Source organism: Sminthopsis crassicaudata, chromosome 2 (assembly GCF_048593235.1).
Source record: "Sminthopsis crassicaudata isolate SCR6 chromosome 2, ASM4859323v1, whole genome shotgun sequence".
Taxonomy (NCBI): Eukaryota; Metazoa; Chordata; class Mammalia; order Dasyuromorphia; family Dasyuridae; genus Sminthopsis; species Sminthopsis crassicaudata.
Genome location: NC_133618.1, coordinates 133,382,944 through 133,399,372, shown reverse-complemented (window position 1 = coordinate 133,399,372; position 16,429 = coordinate 133,382,944). Strand labels below are relative to the sequence as shown.

Below are 16,429 nucleotides of genomic sequence, written 5' to 3'. Positions count from 1 at the left end.
TTTCCAATCTAGAAAATGAGAGGTCTCCTCCAGCTCTAAACCTGTGATCTCAAGTCTTCTTGGATAGCTTCTTGGCAATCACCACTCTTTGTGTTACAGGCATGCCTTTCCACACAAAATTCAGTAGTTATGGGAACATGTTGCTTGAAGGGAAAGAATATTACTTTGGTACCCAATGGATCCAGACTTGAATCCTGGCTGAGACTCTCTGGTGAGACTGGATCAGTAAGTTTCCTTTTTTTGCCTCTATAGCTTTATCAATAAATTAGGGATAAGGGGCTAGATAGCTGCTAGGTCTTGAGTCTTAAGACTCCAAGAAGATTTGAGTTTGAATCTAACCTCAGATCTCTTTTGCAGAGTGATCCTAGGAAAATCATTTTACCACTATTTACCTTAGTTTCCTCAACTATGAAATGGGAATAATAATACTATAAACCTTTCAGGATTATTATGAGGGAAAAATGAGATAAATGCAAAGCGCTTAGCATAGTGTCTCGAACACAGTCAGAATTTAATAAATGCTTCTTCTTTCCCTCTATCCCTTCCAGTTTAAAAATTCTAAGATTCTAAAATATGACTCATTATACACAATACATTGAGTGAAATGTCAGTGTTGCAATGAACTCCACAGAGATAATATTTGGCCAACATGACAGCCAATTGTCAAACCTTCATAGAAGAGTTTGGTTATAAGGTATTAACAAAATGACATTGGCCTGGGCAGCTTCAAACTATGCCTGTACAATTAAAGTGTCTTTGTCATAATATAGCTTTTGTTTAAAAAATATTTCTTGAATAAAAAAGAAAGTAAAAGAATGAAAATAAATGCCATTATAATGGCCAGATTTAGCCATAGGTAAGAGCTGGAAAACATATACAGACATACATATGTATTCCTATATATATATATGCATATGTAGATATATATATGTGTGTGTGCATGTATATATGCATATGTAGATATATGTATATGTATGTATATAATATCACATACATATAAAGATATAGCTAAATACATATATAAACACACACATATATTTACTTCTCCTTTTTGCAGAGGTGGGGGAATAGGCCTATGGAATATTATCTACACAGTCAGACACAGTTACTGACTGGTTTTTTTGAACTACTTTTTCCTTCTTTCTTTTCAATCTTTAGGGCAAAGTAAGTATCCCTTAGTAAAGGGGGAGGAATCTGATATAAAACCAAAATATCAATAAAAATATGAGAAAATTTGTTGAATGAAATCTATTCTAGTAGAACAGAAACCACTTGAGAGCAGACACTATTTATTTGTTTGCAGCCTAGTGCCCAGCACAGTGCTTGACAATAAATGGTTAAGCTGAATTGAATGAATAAATGAATGAACTAATGAACTAGATGAAAAGAAAATATCTTCTTATATTCTACCATGATGGACCTTGATGAGTTACCAATTCTGTTATTCTTTGTGTTTGGAGTTGGGAGAGTAGATTAATTTTTTAAAAATATTTTAAACACTCAGTAATTTCTCATTTGACTATATCTATATTGACATCTTTTACAAATGAGCTTTGGGGAGAGAAAAGTTTTATCTTCTCCTTAAATAAAGATTCTAAATATGCAGGAACATCAATAACTTCAACAGCTGTAGGGACTTTTGAGTATTATCAACTTGGAAGCCTCAAGAGTGACTTAAAAAAAAACATTTCACAAAGAAACAATAGATTCTATAGTTCCTTTAGTCTGAGAAGGGGCATTTCCTGGAGATCAGTGTTATCCAGTCTCTCCATGTGTCCCAACAGGATATCAGCAACCTCCTCTGAGAATAGATTAAATCCTTCCACTTCCAGAAATATTTGAAGGCTTGGCCTGCCATATATAGCTAAAAAGGAAAGTATTAAATAAACCACAAGCCCTCTTTTGTATTTGAATTTGCCTTTTAAACCTCTTTTAATTAAAATTGTAGCTTTTAAAGTTATCTTTTTCATACCATATGTCAGGAAGTCATGCATTGGGTAGGAGACTAAAAGACTTTCAAGATTTTAAAAATCTTAAAAATCAGTATTTAAGATAGGGTTTTAAGATGTTTTAAGATCCTTTCCAACTCTAAGATTCTTATCTCAAATTTTTTAGAAGTGAATCTCCATCTCTCATCTGTGTCTTTTTACACTGTTTCCCCCCATCTCTGGAATAATCCAAGAGAACATAGGAGCACTGCCTGCCAGGACAACTGCCTTATGTAGGCACTTTCCAGTAGTGATCAGCAGGCAGCCTCGTGGCCAATTTGGGTAGGCTCTATGGCTAATTTTTTTTTTGTGTGTGTGTTTCCAAAATCTGCTCCAATTCATATTGAAACTGGTCTTGAGCATCATATCCTCTGCAGACCTCATGAATGCTATAATGGTGATGACTCTCTCTCAGGCACTGCTGTAACTGGGGCCTAAGACAAAGTACCAACTTCCTCAGCAGCCATATAGAAGAACTTTTCAAGCAGAATCTTGTGGCCACATGCTGGGGAATGTTATAAAGTAAATTCATTTAGGAGAGAGTTGATCTCTTAGGTGCCTTTCATCCCTTTTTCTTGGGTTTTGGCAATCCCTTCTATCCTTTTGAATCTCCTCTAAAACTTAGTTTTGGCACACACCATCCCGTCTTATTTGGACTAGATAGTGAAAAAACTTCACACTTGAACTCCGTGTCCAATTTCTTTTTTCAATCCATTTTCTAAAGAGCTGCAGAATAGTCTTCCACGAGCACAGATCTGTTCACATCACTCATCACTCAAAAAACTTCTTTAACTTCCTATTGTTTGAGATAAACTGTTAACATGTAGTCTGGCATTCAAGGCTTTCCAACACCTCTCATCCTAGCCTTATTTCATATTGCCCCTTTTCATGTACCCTACATTCAAGCTCATTTTGCTTATCAAGTCAACTGAAGTTACTTGAACCCCAAACTCAATATCCCATCTCCTGCTTCCCTATATTCACGTAAGTCTTCTTTTATATGTGATATATACTTCTTCAACTCTGTGGTTTAGAATTTTTATCTTCCTTCAAAGGTTATGCTCAAATATAAATATCTTCCTTCCCCACCCCTGATTCTTGTTACTTCTCTGTTTCTCTCTGTGTATGTGTATGTTGTCTCTCTTCTCTTTCTGTCTTCTCCCCTCCCCCTTTCTTTCTCTTTCCTATCCTTCCTCTTTCTCTTCATATATTCCTAGAGTACTTCAATCAAAAAAGACTTAATAAGCACCTACTATATGCCAGGCACTGTCCTAGGTGCTACAGACCCAAAGATAAAGTCTCTGACCTCAATTCTGCTAGGTGAAACAATATGTATATTTTCAAATAGATACAAAGTAAAATCAAGGTAATTTTAGAGCCAGAAAAAAGTTTCTCAAGAGACTAGAGATTTGAAGCGACACCGTGAGAAAATAGTGCATTTGCATTTCAGATATGGAGGAGGACAGTCTACTAAGACACAGAAATGGAACATGAGAAAGATATTAAATGGGGCAATTTGGCTAGAAAATGGAATGCATAGAAGGGGAGGAATATGTCTGAAAAGGCAATGTGTAGCCATAGAGTAATCCTTCCCTTGCATTATATTTATTTGTGTACATCCCATACTCCCTAGCAGTGTCTTCCTTCTGAAACTTCTCCCAAATTATCATGTATATTAACTAGTTTGTATACAGTTGTTAACATGTTATCTTTTCTATTAGTCTGTGGAGTCTTTGAGAGCAGGCCCTGACTTTGGCTTTCTTTGTACTTCTAGCACTTAGCATAATACCTCTTAATAAACATAGTAGCCACTTAATAAATGTTTATTGATAGTTTAATATAAACTGCTGATGCAACTGGTGGTTTTCAGCTTAGTATCCCTTAGTATCCCTCTTGGCTAGTATAGTGCCCTGTATATAGCAGGTTAAGTTAAAGAGACCCACTATGGGATTTTGTGTTCATCATTTCTGAGGCTAGATATGTGCTCTTTGGAGGAGGAGGTTTTCAGAACCATATGAGGGAGGACAATTTTCAATCTACTGTCATAAGATGCTGAAAAACAGATTTTGTAATTAATCACCAAATTCACCAAGCTGAGAAACTCCAGCTGACAGCAGTGTGTCTATTTCTGGAGTACTGTAGTGAGAACATGATCTCATTGAATTAATTCAATAGGCTTCAAGATACACAATAAACCCTACCCTTATTTACAAAGAGCAAACAAGCCAGGCTATTTCCCTAAATGAATGTAGCATAAAGTCAAAAGTGACACACCCAGAAACAATTTGTAAATAGCAATAGAGGTTTTTCAGTCAAAGGATATGGATGAACCTTAAAATCCTTCCCATCTCTAAATTCTAAGATGATTTTTTTTTTAACTTCCAGAAATGAGTTTTGGTCTTGGGGTGTAATCAAAACTCATGAGAATTATCTGTCCACATCAATAGTATATGAATCTTAAGGAAACTTTCCTTAGAAAAGATAATTATAAGTCTCCCCACCACAAGTTAGGCTGTCTAAATGTGATAGTGCAGTTCTTCTCCCTTTCTCAAAATATGTTGCATTGAAAAGTCATGAGTTGGACATGAACCCGTTACTTTAGGGCCCATAAAATTTTTCTCCTAAAAATGTTGGAAGAAGCCATTTGTGGAATCAAACTGAAGAATACTAAGGAAGTGTATGTTTCCAAAAACCCAAACCCTACCAAAAATCCCTCAAACTGATTCTAACTTAACTTAAAAATCCTCATTGAGTCAACCTTTTCCTTATGAGTGTTGCCAAGTCTGTCTGTCTTTGTCTCTGTCTGTCTGTCTCTCTCCATTCTTTTCTCCCTTCTCTTCCTTTCCCCCCCTCTTCCCCAATGAAGAGGAATTTTCAGACCAGTTTGCTAAATAAGCTGACATTTATGTAATGTCTCAAGGTTTGCATAGTACTTTACTTCACTTAATCCTTGCAACAACTCTAGGAAATAGACATATGGGAGTTATTATGCCTCTTTTACATATGAGGACTCTGGAGGTCAGAAAGAATGGCAGAGTGAAAGAGGCTGAATACAGGCCTTTGCTGACTCCAAAATCACTGGACTTTTCCCTCTACCACATGGCCTCATTTATGCAAAGTCATTTGAATTTTAACTCTTGGGGTTACTGAAATCATTGCTGAATTAGAACATGAGCGTCTAATAAGTCTTCCAACATTATATTCCCTCTCAAAATGGAACTGCTACAAAACAGCACTCATCTCCTAGGAGAATTGAACTATAATCATTAGGAGTTCTTCTAGGCTTCCTGATTTAATAGCACCAACTCAGCAAGCCAAGCAAAGGCTAGTCATCCTTAAGACCACATTATCAGAATTCTAGGCATCTGGATGGCACAGGGCCCAGAGTCACAATTTGGGGCAGTTAGGTGTCACAGTAGATAGAGTATTCTGCCAGGAGTCAGTAGGATTCATCTTCCTAAATTCAAATCCTGCCTCAGACATTTATGATCCTGGGCAAGTCACTAACCTTGTATGCCTCAGCTTCCTCATCCATAAAATAATCTGGAGAAGGAAATGATAAATACACTCCAGTGTTTTTGTCAAGAAAACCTCAATTGGGGTCATGAAGGATCAAACATGACTGAACAAAACAGAATTTCAGGTCTTCTCAAAAATAAGTCTTGTTTAATCTTTAACCAAAGCATGAATCCACTCCACCACATCTACAACAAATAATGCCCCATCCATCCACATGATGATGGAGAACTCAACCACTCCTTGATGTCTTTGGGAAAGTCCATCATATTTTCTGATGCTTTGTTAGGAAAACCTTCTTTCCTATATTGCCTTTCTAGTCAAGGTCATTATGTTAAGGACTTATGTGGAAACTACCTCCAGCAACTCAGAAGTTCCTGAAACCCATTCCAATATTCCCTCCATTAAATCACACAGCCACTTTTTTCTAGTCACTTCTTCTAAATTCTCCTTTATAAAATAACAATGGCTCATATTTACATATTACTTTTCTTTACATGCAAGGTGTTCTAAAAGTTTTAGTGCAGTTTTACTGCAGTAAACTGCACTAAGACTTTTGGAATCTTTGGAATAACTGGCATATGAGAAATTGATCCTCACACCCACCCTATGAGGTAGGCGAAGAAGATATTGCTGTTCTTCAGGACCATCCAACTATTTGTGATCCCATTTGAGATTTCCTTGGCAAAGATACTGGAGAGTGTTTACCAATTCCTTTTCCAGCTCACTTTATAAATGAGGAAACTGAGGCAAACAGGATTAAATGACGTGCCCAGCTTCAAGCAACTAGTCATTGTCTAAGGCTAGGTTTGAAGTCAGGAAAATGAATCTTCCTAACTCCAGATGTGGTTCTCTATTCACTGTGCCACCTAGCCTCTCCCCATTTTCTAGATGAAGAAACTGGATTCAAAAAAATCAAGCCACTTGTTCAAAGAAAGCAACAACAAAGTCATTTCTCAAAACCAGTTCCTGTAATTCCGAATCAAGGAAAACCATATTTTAACTTCTTTGGAAGCTATATGATTCTAGAAAACTGAAGGATGGGGGAGGGTTGGCAAAATAAAAATCAGTATTTCCTCCCCTTTATCCTCCTCCAATTTGCATTAAAGAAATCTTAATAAGCATATAGTAGGTTAATAAGTACTTGGCTTGGAGTGGATAATTGTATATTGATGTACCTTTTGCACAAGGCAAAGAAGCATGGTGCAGTAGTTAAAAGAATTTGAAATTTGGAATCCAACTCTAGTTGGCCTGTTTCCCCATCTGAGGTCTCCATCCTGGTCTTATAATGAAATCATTATCAAAGATCATTTACAATCAGATCTGTGCCTTCTCTTTGAAAGTCAAGGTCAAGGTTCCTGCTGACCTTGGCCCCCCTCACTCATACAGATACATCCACACACAATTATAACTCAGTTTGACCCGAGGATAATTCACATGTAGCTGGTCCACCAACACTAGCAGGACACCAAATCCCCACCAGCACAGAGACTTCGCAGGTCTCCCCTCCAGCCCCATCCCGAGTGAACGGGGAACTCTGGGGGCATTGGGAGCTGCTAAGTCCCCAGGCTAGCCTGGAAGCACTGACCAGTGGACCGACTGACTGCGGACTCCCAGTGAGGGCGGGGCGGCGGCAGCTGCAGCTGCCCCAGCTGGGCACGTCCCGGCGCTGCCTGGCTCCTCGGGAATCAGCCCTGGCCACCTTCCTTCCTCTTGGGGCCCCAGATCGAGACGGACTCTCGCCACGATCCGGGAAACAGAAAGGGTATTCCGACTCACACAGGCTCCCTGGGTTTCTGAGGCTTCTCCCCAACCGCGTCTTTCGGATTCTGGGAAAAAGAGCCTCCCATCTTTTCTTAACTTAGCGCGGAGTTGGTTCCCGCTCGGCCCCTCGGCTTGCCCTGCAGCAGGCGGGACTGGAGGCTAGAGGGAGGAAGAGGGGGTGGAGCAGGGGGTGGGAGAGTGGGAGGGGGCAGCTATGCCTCAGGGTCCTGAGCCCTGCCCCAACCCCAGGGAAAGGCTCCCGGGACCTTCCGACTGCCTCGCTCGAGGCAACAGCATTGTCCGGGGGGCGGGAGGTGGCCTGAACCGCTGCCAACTTTGCCAGTTGCAGTCTAGATCACCCAAGATTGGAGTGAGAATGCCCAGAGAAGGGAAGGCATTACCAACCCACTAAACAGAATGAGTGATGTGATTGTTGCCGGGCGCTGTCATATAAATGTAGAAAAGTATAGTATTGAAGTGGGAGTTATTAGCCTGAGATTTCAGAGAACTTGGATGGGCAAAAAAAAATTGCATTTTTATTTTCACTAAGCGCTAACTGAAATTTCCTTCAATTATTTAAAACCTATTTTGAAGAGAAAAAAGAAAAGAAAAGAAAAGAAAAACTATTCTGAAAGAAATCTATAGGCTCCCCCAAAAGTTAAGAATCCCTGAATTAAAAGCTGGAATGGACTTTGAAAATTATCTAACTTGGCTCCCTTATTTGACAGATAAAAAACTAAGGGCCACACAACTAAAATGACTTGATCACAGTTATACAGGCAATAAATTGCAAGGGAAGAGATTCGAACGAGAAGTCCCAGACTCGCTACTCCACGGATCACAGCTGCGGTGCTTCACAGCTGATCCCCTCCTCTAATGGGTGGAGCCAAGCCCACGATTTGGTTCTCTCTCTGCTCCTTTGCTCCTCAAACGTGACTGACGAGGAGGAGTGGAAGGCACAGCTGGAGAGGGAAGGGAGGGAGAGAACAGGGAAGGGGGAAAGTGGGCTCTGTAGCAGGTCGATGATGCTTGCTCAAGTTCAGGAGCTCTTCTAATTGAGTTTCTTTCAGCAACTTGTAGACTCTGAGGGCTGGAAGGTTAATGTGTGTAGGGGTCCTAGGTAGGCTACCAGAGGCTAATCCTAAAGGGATGTGATACTGTGCAGAGTCACTGCATTTAAAGTTCAGAAGACTATGGACTCTTATCTAGATATTGTTATTTGATTTCTTTTTAGTGTGGGGAAAATCACTACACGGAGCTTCAGTTTACCCAGCTGTAAATTGAAAGAGTTGGACTTCGGGATCTCTTCTCCTTCTGCTTTGGCAGCCGCTGCCTTTATCCTGGCTCCTGCTCACTGCCATTGCCTCTGAGTTGTCCACCGTCATATTTCATCATAATCATGCTGGGTCCAGCTTGAGTCAAGAACTCTGCTGTTGGCCAGCAGCTGTAGGTTGCTGTTATTATGGACTGCTGTTTCTCACAGGCACCATTCAAAGAGCCCTCCCTTCCCCACTCAGCTGATAGCTAGGGGGCAAAGTGGATAAAGTGCCTCACCTGAAGTCTGGAAGATTCATCTTCCAGAATTCAAATATGGCCTCAGGCACTGATTGTATAATCCTTGGCAAGTCTTGTAACCCTGTTTATCTCAGTTTCCTCATTTGTAAAATGAACTGAGAAAAAAATGGAAGCTATTTCAGTATCTTTGTAAAAAACAAAAACAAAAACAAAAAACACCCAAATAAGGTCACAAAGAATTGGTCTTGACCACACAATAACATTTGGCATGTAATTCAGATTACATTATTTGGCTCGTCACTTTGAAAATCTGACTCCTTTCAGCTCCTTTTGCATAGTTGTTATTCTGACCCACATAACAAGAAAAGGGAGAGAGATTGGATTAACTCATATCCATATCAGTGCTATGGTGGGTCCAGGCAATGGAGTCACTATGTTATAGTGGAAGAAATGCTGTACTGGAAAAGTCAGGTGATCCTGATTGGAATTCTGGATCTTATATTTACCTATAATGGGACAAGTCACTTTATCTCTTTAGGTCTTAGTTTCTCACTTGTAAAATAAATGGATTGAATGAGATGATTTCTGAGATCCATTATGAACCTATGACCCTTCTAGTTCCAAATGCTATGATCTTATGATCTTTTAAGGAGATATCTTTGGACAGAAACTAGTGCCTCCCTTTTCTTCTCTGACATTCTACTATCCTTTTTCAGGCCTTTATCACTTTACAACTGGATTATTGCAATAGTCTGTTTGTGGGACTCCTGGCTACAAATCTTTCCTCACTCCAGTCCATCTTCCATCCAACTATCAAAGTGATCTTCCTAAAACTATATCATCCCCTACACAATAATATCAATGGCTCTCTGTCACTTCCAAGATGAAATTTTTAAAAATCTTCTAATTGGTTTTAAAGACCTCTTACAACCTCTTCTACTCCCACATTGTTGCAGCCTTTTTACACTTTATTCCTTTCCATTACTCTGTAATCTGGCCTTTTTGCTATCCCTTTAACAAGCTTTCTTTTGCATTTTCACTGGTTCCTCTACCTCCACTTTCCAGCCATGGCTAGAATTCTCCCCCTCCTCATTTTTGCCTCCTGGCTTCCTTCAAATTCCAAATAAGATCTCACCTTTCCCCAAATCTCCATAATGATAATATCTTTTCTCTGCTAATTATTTTTCAATTTATCCCATATTTATCTTGCTTGTAGAGTTGTTTTCATGTTTTTTCTTCCATAAGAGACAGCTAGGTGTTGAAATGGATAGAATGTCAAGCTTGGAATCAGGAAGACTCATCCTCTTCGAGTTCAAATCTGGCCCCAGACACTTACTAGCTGAGTGACCCTGGGTAAGTAATTTTACCCTGTTTGTCTCAGTTTCCATGTTTGTAAAAATGAGCTGGAGAAGGAAATGGAAAACCACTCCAGTATCTTTGCCAAGAAAACACCAAAGGAGTTCATGAAGAATTGGACACGATTGAAAAATGACTGGACAATAACCACCTCCATTAGACTATAAGCTTTTTGAAAACATGGATTTCTTTATGCCTTACATTCCTAGCACCCAGCATAACAGCTGGCACACTGTAGGTGCTTAATAAATGTTTATTGACTGGTTGCTGAACTATTAGTTTTATAGTGGAATTATGTTAGACTTAAAGTCAGAATTCCTGGATTTAATTGAGTACAAAATCATATTTCAAAAACTTTTTGATTTAATTGATATTGCTTTAATCTGTGATCTTAAATCATAAAAGTTTTCTGGATCTTGATTTCTTGTACCCATCCCCTACAGATTGCCACATGTGCAGAACATTTCTAATGGAGTCTCTGCAAGTGAAGAGGCTAAAGTGTCTGCTTTCAAGAGAGTAATGATGGTGTTAAATGGAAATAACTTTGAAAGATTATGGAGTATGCAGAGACATTCTGCAACTAGTTCTGGCCTTTAAACCTCATTATTAAAAGATGAATTTTTGATTGACCAAGATGCTACTAATTCTGGCTAGGCAGGCAATCTCCACTAAGACTACTACATGAACTTCTGGGAATAGTTCCTAGTTCTTTTCTATTTTAGGTGAAAAGGTTAGAGACTTTTGGCGTTATAGATAGCTCAGCATTTTATACCTCTTGGAATAAAGAGACGCTTTCAAAAATGACCTTTGAGACTCAGTCTAGTGGTAACTGAGATAAGGATTTCTCTGACAGTCATGCCACATTTGCATATAAACTTGGTAGGATAGATGCTATGTAAAACCAAGTTAAGCTTGAGCCCACTCTAACTCAGACCAAAAGTGAGATAAGAGAGAACAATATGTACCTCTGAGATGCTGAGGACAAATATGTCCTTTTGTTCTTCCTATATCTTCAAAGCAAATATATCTTTATAAGAACTGATGGATATTAAATGAAGTTGAGGCTTTAGTCACTATTCACTTAATGGAGAAAATACAGTTGGTTTGAGCTAGGGATGATAGGATTAGAGCAGAAACACTCCCAAATCTTCAAGGGCAGGTGCAGTTTGCTTGACTTTGGGAGAGTGAACCAAAATATACTTGCTACATATAAAATAAGGTTTCCAACGGAATGATCTCAAAGGCTTAACTCTAAATTTTGGGGTGCTAAGAATAATTGATAATTGTGCCCTCTCATTCCATCCCTTATATATTCCTCAGTCTGCATTTTGACTGACTTCTTTCCTCTTTACCTTTTTTTGTTATTTGTCTAATGTTATTTCTATAAAAATGAGAAGAGAGGACCAATTCATGAGTTTTACTCGGGTCCTTCAACTCTCCCTAATTCCTCTGGATTGCAACCAGCTTCTGGTTCTGGGGAAATGAAGTCTCTTACCTCTGTCCTGACTCTACCTCATACACTTCTTTTGCTTTTATCAGGCATCAATATCGAAAGATGCTAAAAGTCAGACCTATATAAATTTGCCTCCTTTAATAGTCCAAATCTGCACCCTTCTGGTATTTCAGTGAGAAATAAGGAGAATTATAATCAAAACATACTCTCAAGATCTAATCAATCAATTGATCAACAAACAGTAACCCATCTAAATAAAGTATTTTCCAAGAAGAATATTACCCTTTGGTGTTTTTCTCTTGCTTCATTCACAGTTTAGTCAGAAAGAAGAATGCTCCACTAGCTAAGGATAATCCCTGGTATTTAGTTTCTTTATTTATATAATTGGGGGAATTAAATGAGATGCTTTCAAAGGTCCTTTCCAACTCTAACAATCCTGTGATTTTATCCTCTGGCCTTGTAACCCATGGGATTGGGAAGAAATGAAATCAGGTAAAATGCACAAATCTATACTTTAATTCAATTGTCTATGCCAAGCCTTCTGCTTGAGGCTAACCTTTAAATTTCCTCTGATAATCCATCCACTAAACCTTCATTCTGAAAAATGATACCTTGGGACAGCTGAACTACTTTCAGAAAAATGTGATTCAGCTTTCTTTAACCTCCTTATTTTGAGAGTATGCTGCCAAAACTTGCAAAAAGCAGAAGGGGAAAAAATCATCAGGACCATTTTCAAGTAAACTTGATTGAACAAGCAAATAGTGCCAGAGTAGGAATTTGGTAAGTACTATATCTTTCATTCAATTGTATAATAATAGAGATATGTACTAGTATAGAATGTCATTGGTGAAAATACAACTTCTTGGCCCCACCAAATACCCTTATAGATGATGCCCTTGTGATTCTCATAAAATTGAGGAAGTAGACATAAAGCCCAATAATTATTGATTTTTATCTAGGTCACTCTTCCCCCTCCCCCAATATTAATAAGGTCCAAGATTTTTTCCATGAATTTAGTATCTTCCCCTTCTTCAGATATCCTGTGAATCAATGCCCTCAAAATTGGGTCACCTCTAGCCTAGATCTCCTTTCTGCATAGTTAATCTAATTCAGCTGGGTTTTTTCTCCCATGTTTCTTCCCTTGAGGATCATTCTTAATTCTCTACGAGAGGTTCTTAACCTTTTTTGTGAGAGTGTGACTGCTTTGTCAATCTGGTGAAGCCTGTGTACCTCTTTCCCAATAATATTTTTCAATGCATAAAATTCAAAACACAGGGTTACAAAGGAAGGCAATTATATTAAAATAAAACTGTATTTTTCCATCCACTTTCATGAACCTAGAGTAGACCCTAGGTTTTAAGAACTCCTGTTCTATAGGCACATGCAAGACTAATCATTAGTTATTTATTTTTAAGTAGTTATTCAGTAAAGCAAAATGCTGTTTTAAAGTCTCTCTTCAAACAAGATGTCTCATCCATATATGTTAAAATTATTCAAGATTCCTTGAAAAATGTGTATCCTCAGTAGTTACCATGGAAACCCGATGGGCCAGGTACCTTCCTACAGTCAGGCAAACTATCCAGAATTCTCTGTGCATCGATAGTTTTGTTCTTGACCTTGAATAGACTTCTAAAGCGGGTGAGAAATCTCCACTTTGTTTACAGAACCTCTGAGAAAGGAATGACTACCAAGACATAGTATCTTGTCTATTAAAACAATATTAGTGGATGGTCATCACCTGAGTTTTTAGGGAGACTATAGACTCAAGGCTGGGGAAAGATATAGACCATTCAAAATTGCAACTTGAGTAGGGTAAATTAGCAACAAAGTAGAAGCCACCAAGAATAAACCAGCCTGAGGCTATTAAAGATTACCATTCCCATTTATAACACCTCCTCCTCCAATTTTCCCTACTTCAACCTTCTCATGAGAAGAAACCACTTTTTCATTTACTAAAAAACCCTTTTCTGCCTCCCTCCTTTTGATTCTTGGGAGAAGAGCTGGAGAGAAAAAAGCCAATTTTGTCTCCTTTTAGTTCCATTATAAGTGGCAAATTATATTTTAATGGCCTACTTTCAGTTTCTCTACTATGTAAACTGTTATCATAAAAACGTGATGAATGTTGTTGGAATTGTTTGTTGAATGTGTGGAATAAGATGGGGTGGTAATGGAGAATTAAAATCCTTAAAGAGACAGGAGATTATTTTCCTTCAGTACAAACTGGTGATGAGGGTGGAGCAGAGCCAATTAGAGAACATGTGATTTATTAGCAATTTATTAGTGATTATTCAAGTCCTTGATATTAGCTTTATTTAATGAATCTAATGTGAGGAAAAAAACCAGGCTACGAAGAAAGCAGTTACTTTTTGTCTGAGTATATTTTCTGGGCCTGAAGCAGCCTTTATGAAAGTCTGGCCTTAGTAGAAGTGGAGTAATTTGGAGAAATGTATGAATTTTAACTAGCATTGGCTGGCTGCTATTGCTTTCAGTTAGAGAACTCCTTTTATTGCTCACATATCCCTCCTAGTGGTTTCAAATGGAACAACAGAGATTGTTCCTTTCAGACTCTTGTGATCTCATTTGGGGTTTTCTTGGCAGAGACAGTAGAATGGTTTACTATTTCCTCCTTCAGCTCATTTTACAAATAATGAAACTGAGGCAAACAGGGTTAAGTGACTTGCCCAGGGTCATACAGGTGGTGTTTGAACTCAGGAAGATGGGTCTTCTTGACTCCAGGGCTGGCACTTTATACCAGTACCTGGCTGTCCCTAACAAAAGAGATAACTGTTCAATAACCCTCTGACCTTTTTTTTTTTTTAAGAAGATGATTTGATAGAGCTATAACCAAGCTATAAAACAAAAATAATTACTCTCACAAAAGGTATTCATCAGTCATGGAGGAGATCCAGAGCAGAGTTGGTAGAAAGGATAGAGTTTGGGGTCTGGAGTCAAGACAACTTGAGTTGAAATGTGACCTCTAACACTAGCTTTATGCAAGTTTGCCTCAGTGTTATTAATTGTAAAATAAGATAATAATAATATCTACCTCTCATGGTTGTAGTGAGGATAAAATGAGATAATATTTGTAAAGTGCTTGGCCCAGTGCCTGGTACATAGTAGGTGCTATGTAAATGTTAGCTGCCATCATCATCATCACCATTATTGTTATCAAGTTGGAGAGGGATTTTCTATGGATGGTGAGGTGATATATCTGTTTGTAGGTGACATTGTGTTCAGTCCCAAAACATTAAAAAAAAGCCTTATGGAAAAGATCCGGAGCCACTGAAAAATCCCTTTCCAACTTGATAACAATAATAAGTAAAATAAATAACCATAAAAAAATAACCTTTTATGAGTGTAATGAGTACAAAATGTATAAATTTTACAAATTTATAAATTGTTAATTTATATATGTAATTTATGTATAAATTACATATATATAAATTAAAATTATAAATTATTAATAGTATATTATATTTAGAAACAGTATTATATGGTGAATAAAGAGTTAGCATCAGTCAGGAAGACCTGGATTCTAGTTCTAATTCCAACACATACTTCATTATCCTGAGCAAGTCACTTAATCTCTCTATAACCCTCCCCAACACTCTATAAATTAGAACCCATTTAATGATCTGCTTTGGTAAAAGGAGTTTCCTCAATCTGGGTCAATAAAATCACCAGTTTATTGCCCTTAAAAAAAAAGAATGATAAGAAAGGGGAAAGACTAGAGGTAAGGAGACTATTGAAGCTTGTATGTAGTCTAGGCAGGAGATAATGAGGGCACGAACTAGAGTTATAGTTGTGTAAGTGGAGTTAAGGGTTAGATTAAAGAGATATTGTGGAGGTCAAATCTCCACAGGATTTGCCAACTAAATGTTGATGAAAGGAAAGGGAGGATGAAGAATCAAGGATGATTATGAGACTAAGAACTTAAGGATTGGAAGGAAAATGGTGCCATTAGCACAAATAGGAAAATTTATGGGTTTTGGTGAGCGATGATAACAGGATGGAGGGAAGAGGATGAGTTCAGTTTTGGAATTCCCATGGGCTTCCAGGTAGAGATGCCCAATGATTGGTGATATAGGACTACAATTCAGAAGAGATGAGTGCTGGACATGTAAGATTGATAGTTGTCGAAGTAGAGACAAGTAGGGAACTAAGATTAATGAGAGAGAGCAGAGTCAGTGTAGAAGAGGAAAAGGACAGAGTCCTGGAGTGTCTCTACACCTAAGAATATGGGACATGGGTGGATGGTGATGTAGTAAAAGCATACCGAGATCTGTTGGTAGGAGGAGAACAGGAGAGAGCAGTGTCATGGAAACTTGGGGAGGTGGTAGGGAGAGTGGTCAGTTATATTAGTCTGCTTAAAGAGCAGAAATATGGACTCAGACCCCTCCTCCTCTAAGTCAGCTGAAGTCAGCACTTGACTAGACTTTGAATGTGTATTCACTGGGAGGAAAAGGAGAATAAGATATTTATTCTGATAATTCACTCATGATAATTAAATAATAATTTTTATTCTTGTATAGTGTTTCGGTGATTAAGTGATCTTTGTATATTTTTTATTTAAGTCATTTAAAAAAGTTTTCAGGCCTCAGCCACTCATTGTTAGAATAGAATTTGCCCATAACTCAAACTTTCCTGACTCTGTGGTTAGACACCTGCTTTGAATATTATTTGCTTCTCTTTTCTTTAAAATAGCAATGACAGTAACAACAAAACACATCAAAAACTGCTTTTATTTACCTGGTAATCTGAAAGGGACTCATTTTATTTAACATGGATATCTCCCACTTTCAGAGCCAGAGAGGAAAACAACTTTTCTAGAGCACAC

The 16,429-nt window shown here is 38.2% G+C and overlaps 1 protein-coding gene and 1 long non-coding RNA gene across 8 annotated transcripts in view; one reads left to right on the top strand and one right to left on the bottom strand.

The window, feature by feature from the left end:
• Positions 1–16,429, bottom strand: part of TACC1 (transforming acidic coiled-coil containing protein 1) — a 161,540-nt gene that overhangs the window by 127,745 nt on the left and 17,366 nt on the right. The window contains exon 1 of one of the 7 annotated variants that reach the window (XM_074287297.1): positions 7,284–7,426. The exons of 3 other annotated variants lie outside the window; for them this stretch is intronic. In XM_074287297.1, the coding sequence (XP_074143398.1) occupies positions 7,284–7,354 (71 nt within the window). In that variant the 5' untranslated portion in view covers positions 7,355–7,426. Of the gene's footprint in view, positions 1–7,283; positions 7,427–16,429 lie in introns of those variants that run through there. 3 more of the 7 variants (XM_074287289.1, XM_074287290.1, XM_074287294.1) reach the window with 3 other exon arrangements.
• Positions 7,176–10,943, top strand: LOC141554901 (uncharacterized). The gene is made up of 3 exons (XR_012486003.1): positions 7,176–7,269; positions 8,503–10,136; positions 10,583–10,943. It is a non-coding gene; the product is annotated as an uncharacterized LOC141554901 (long non-coding RNA).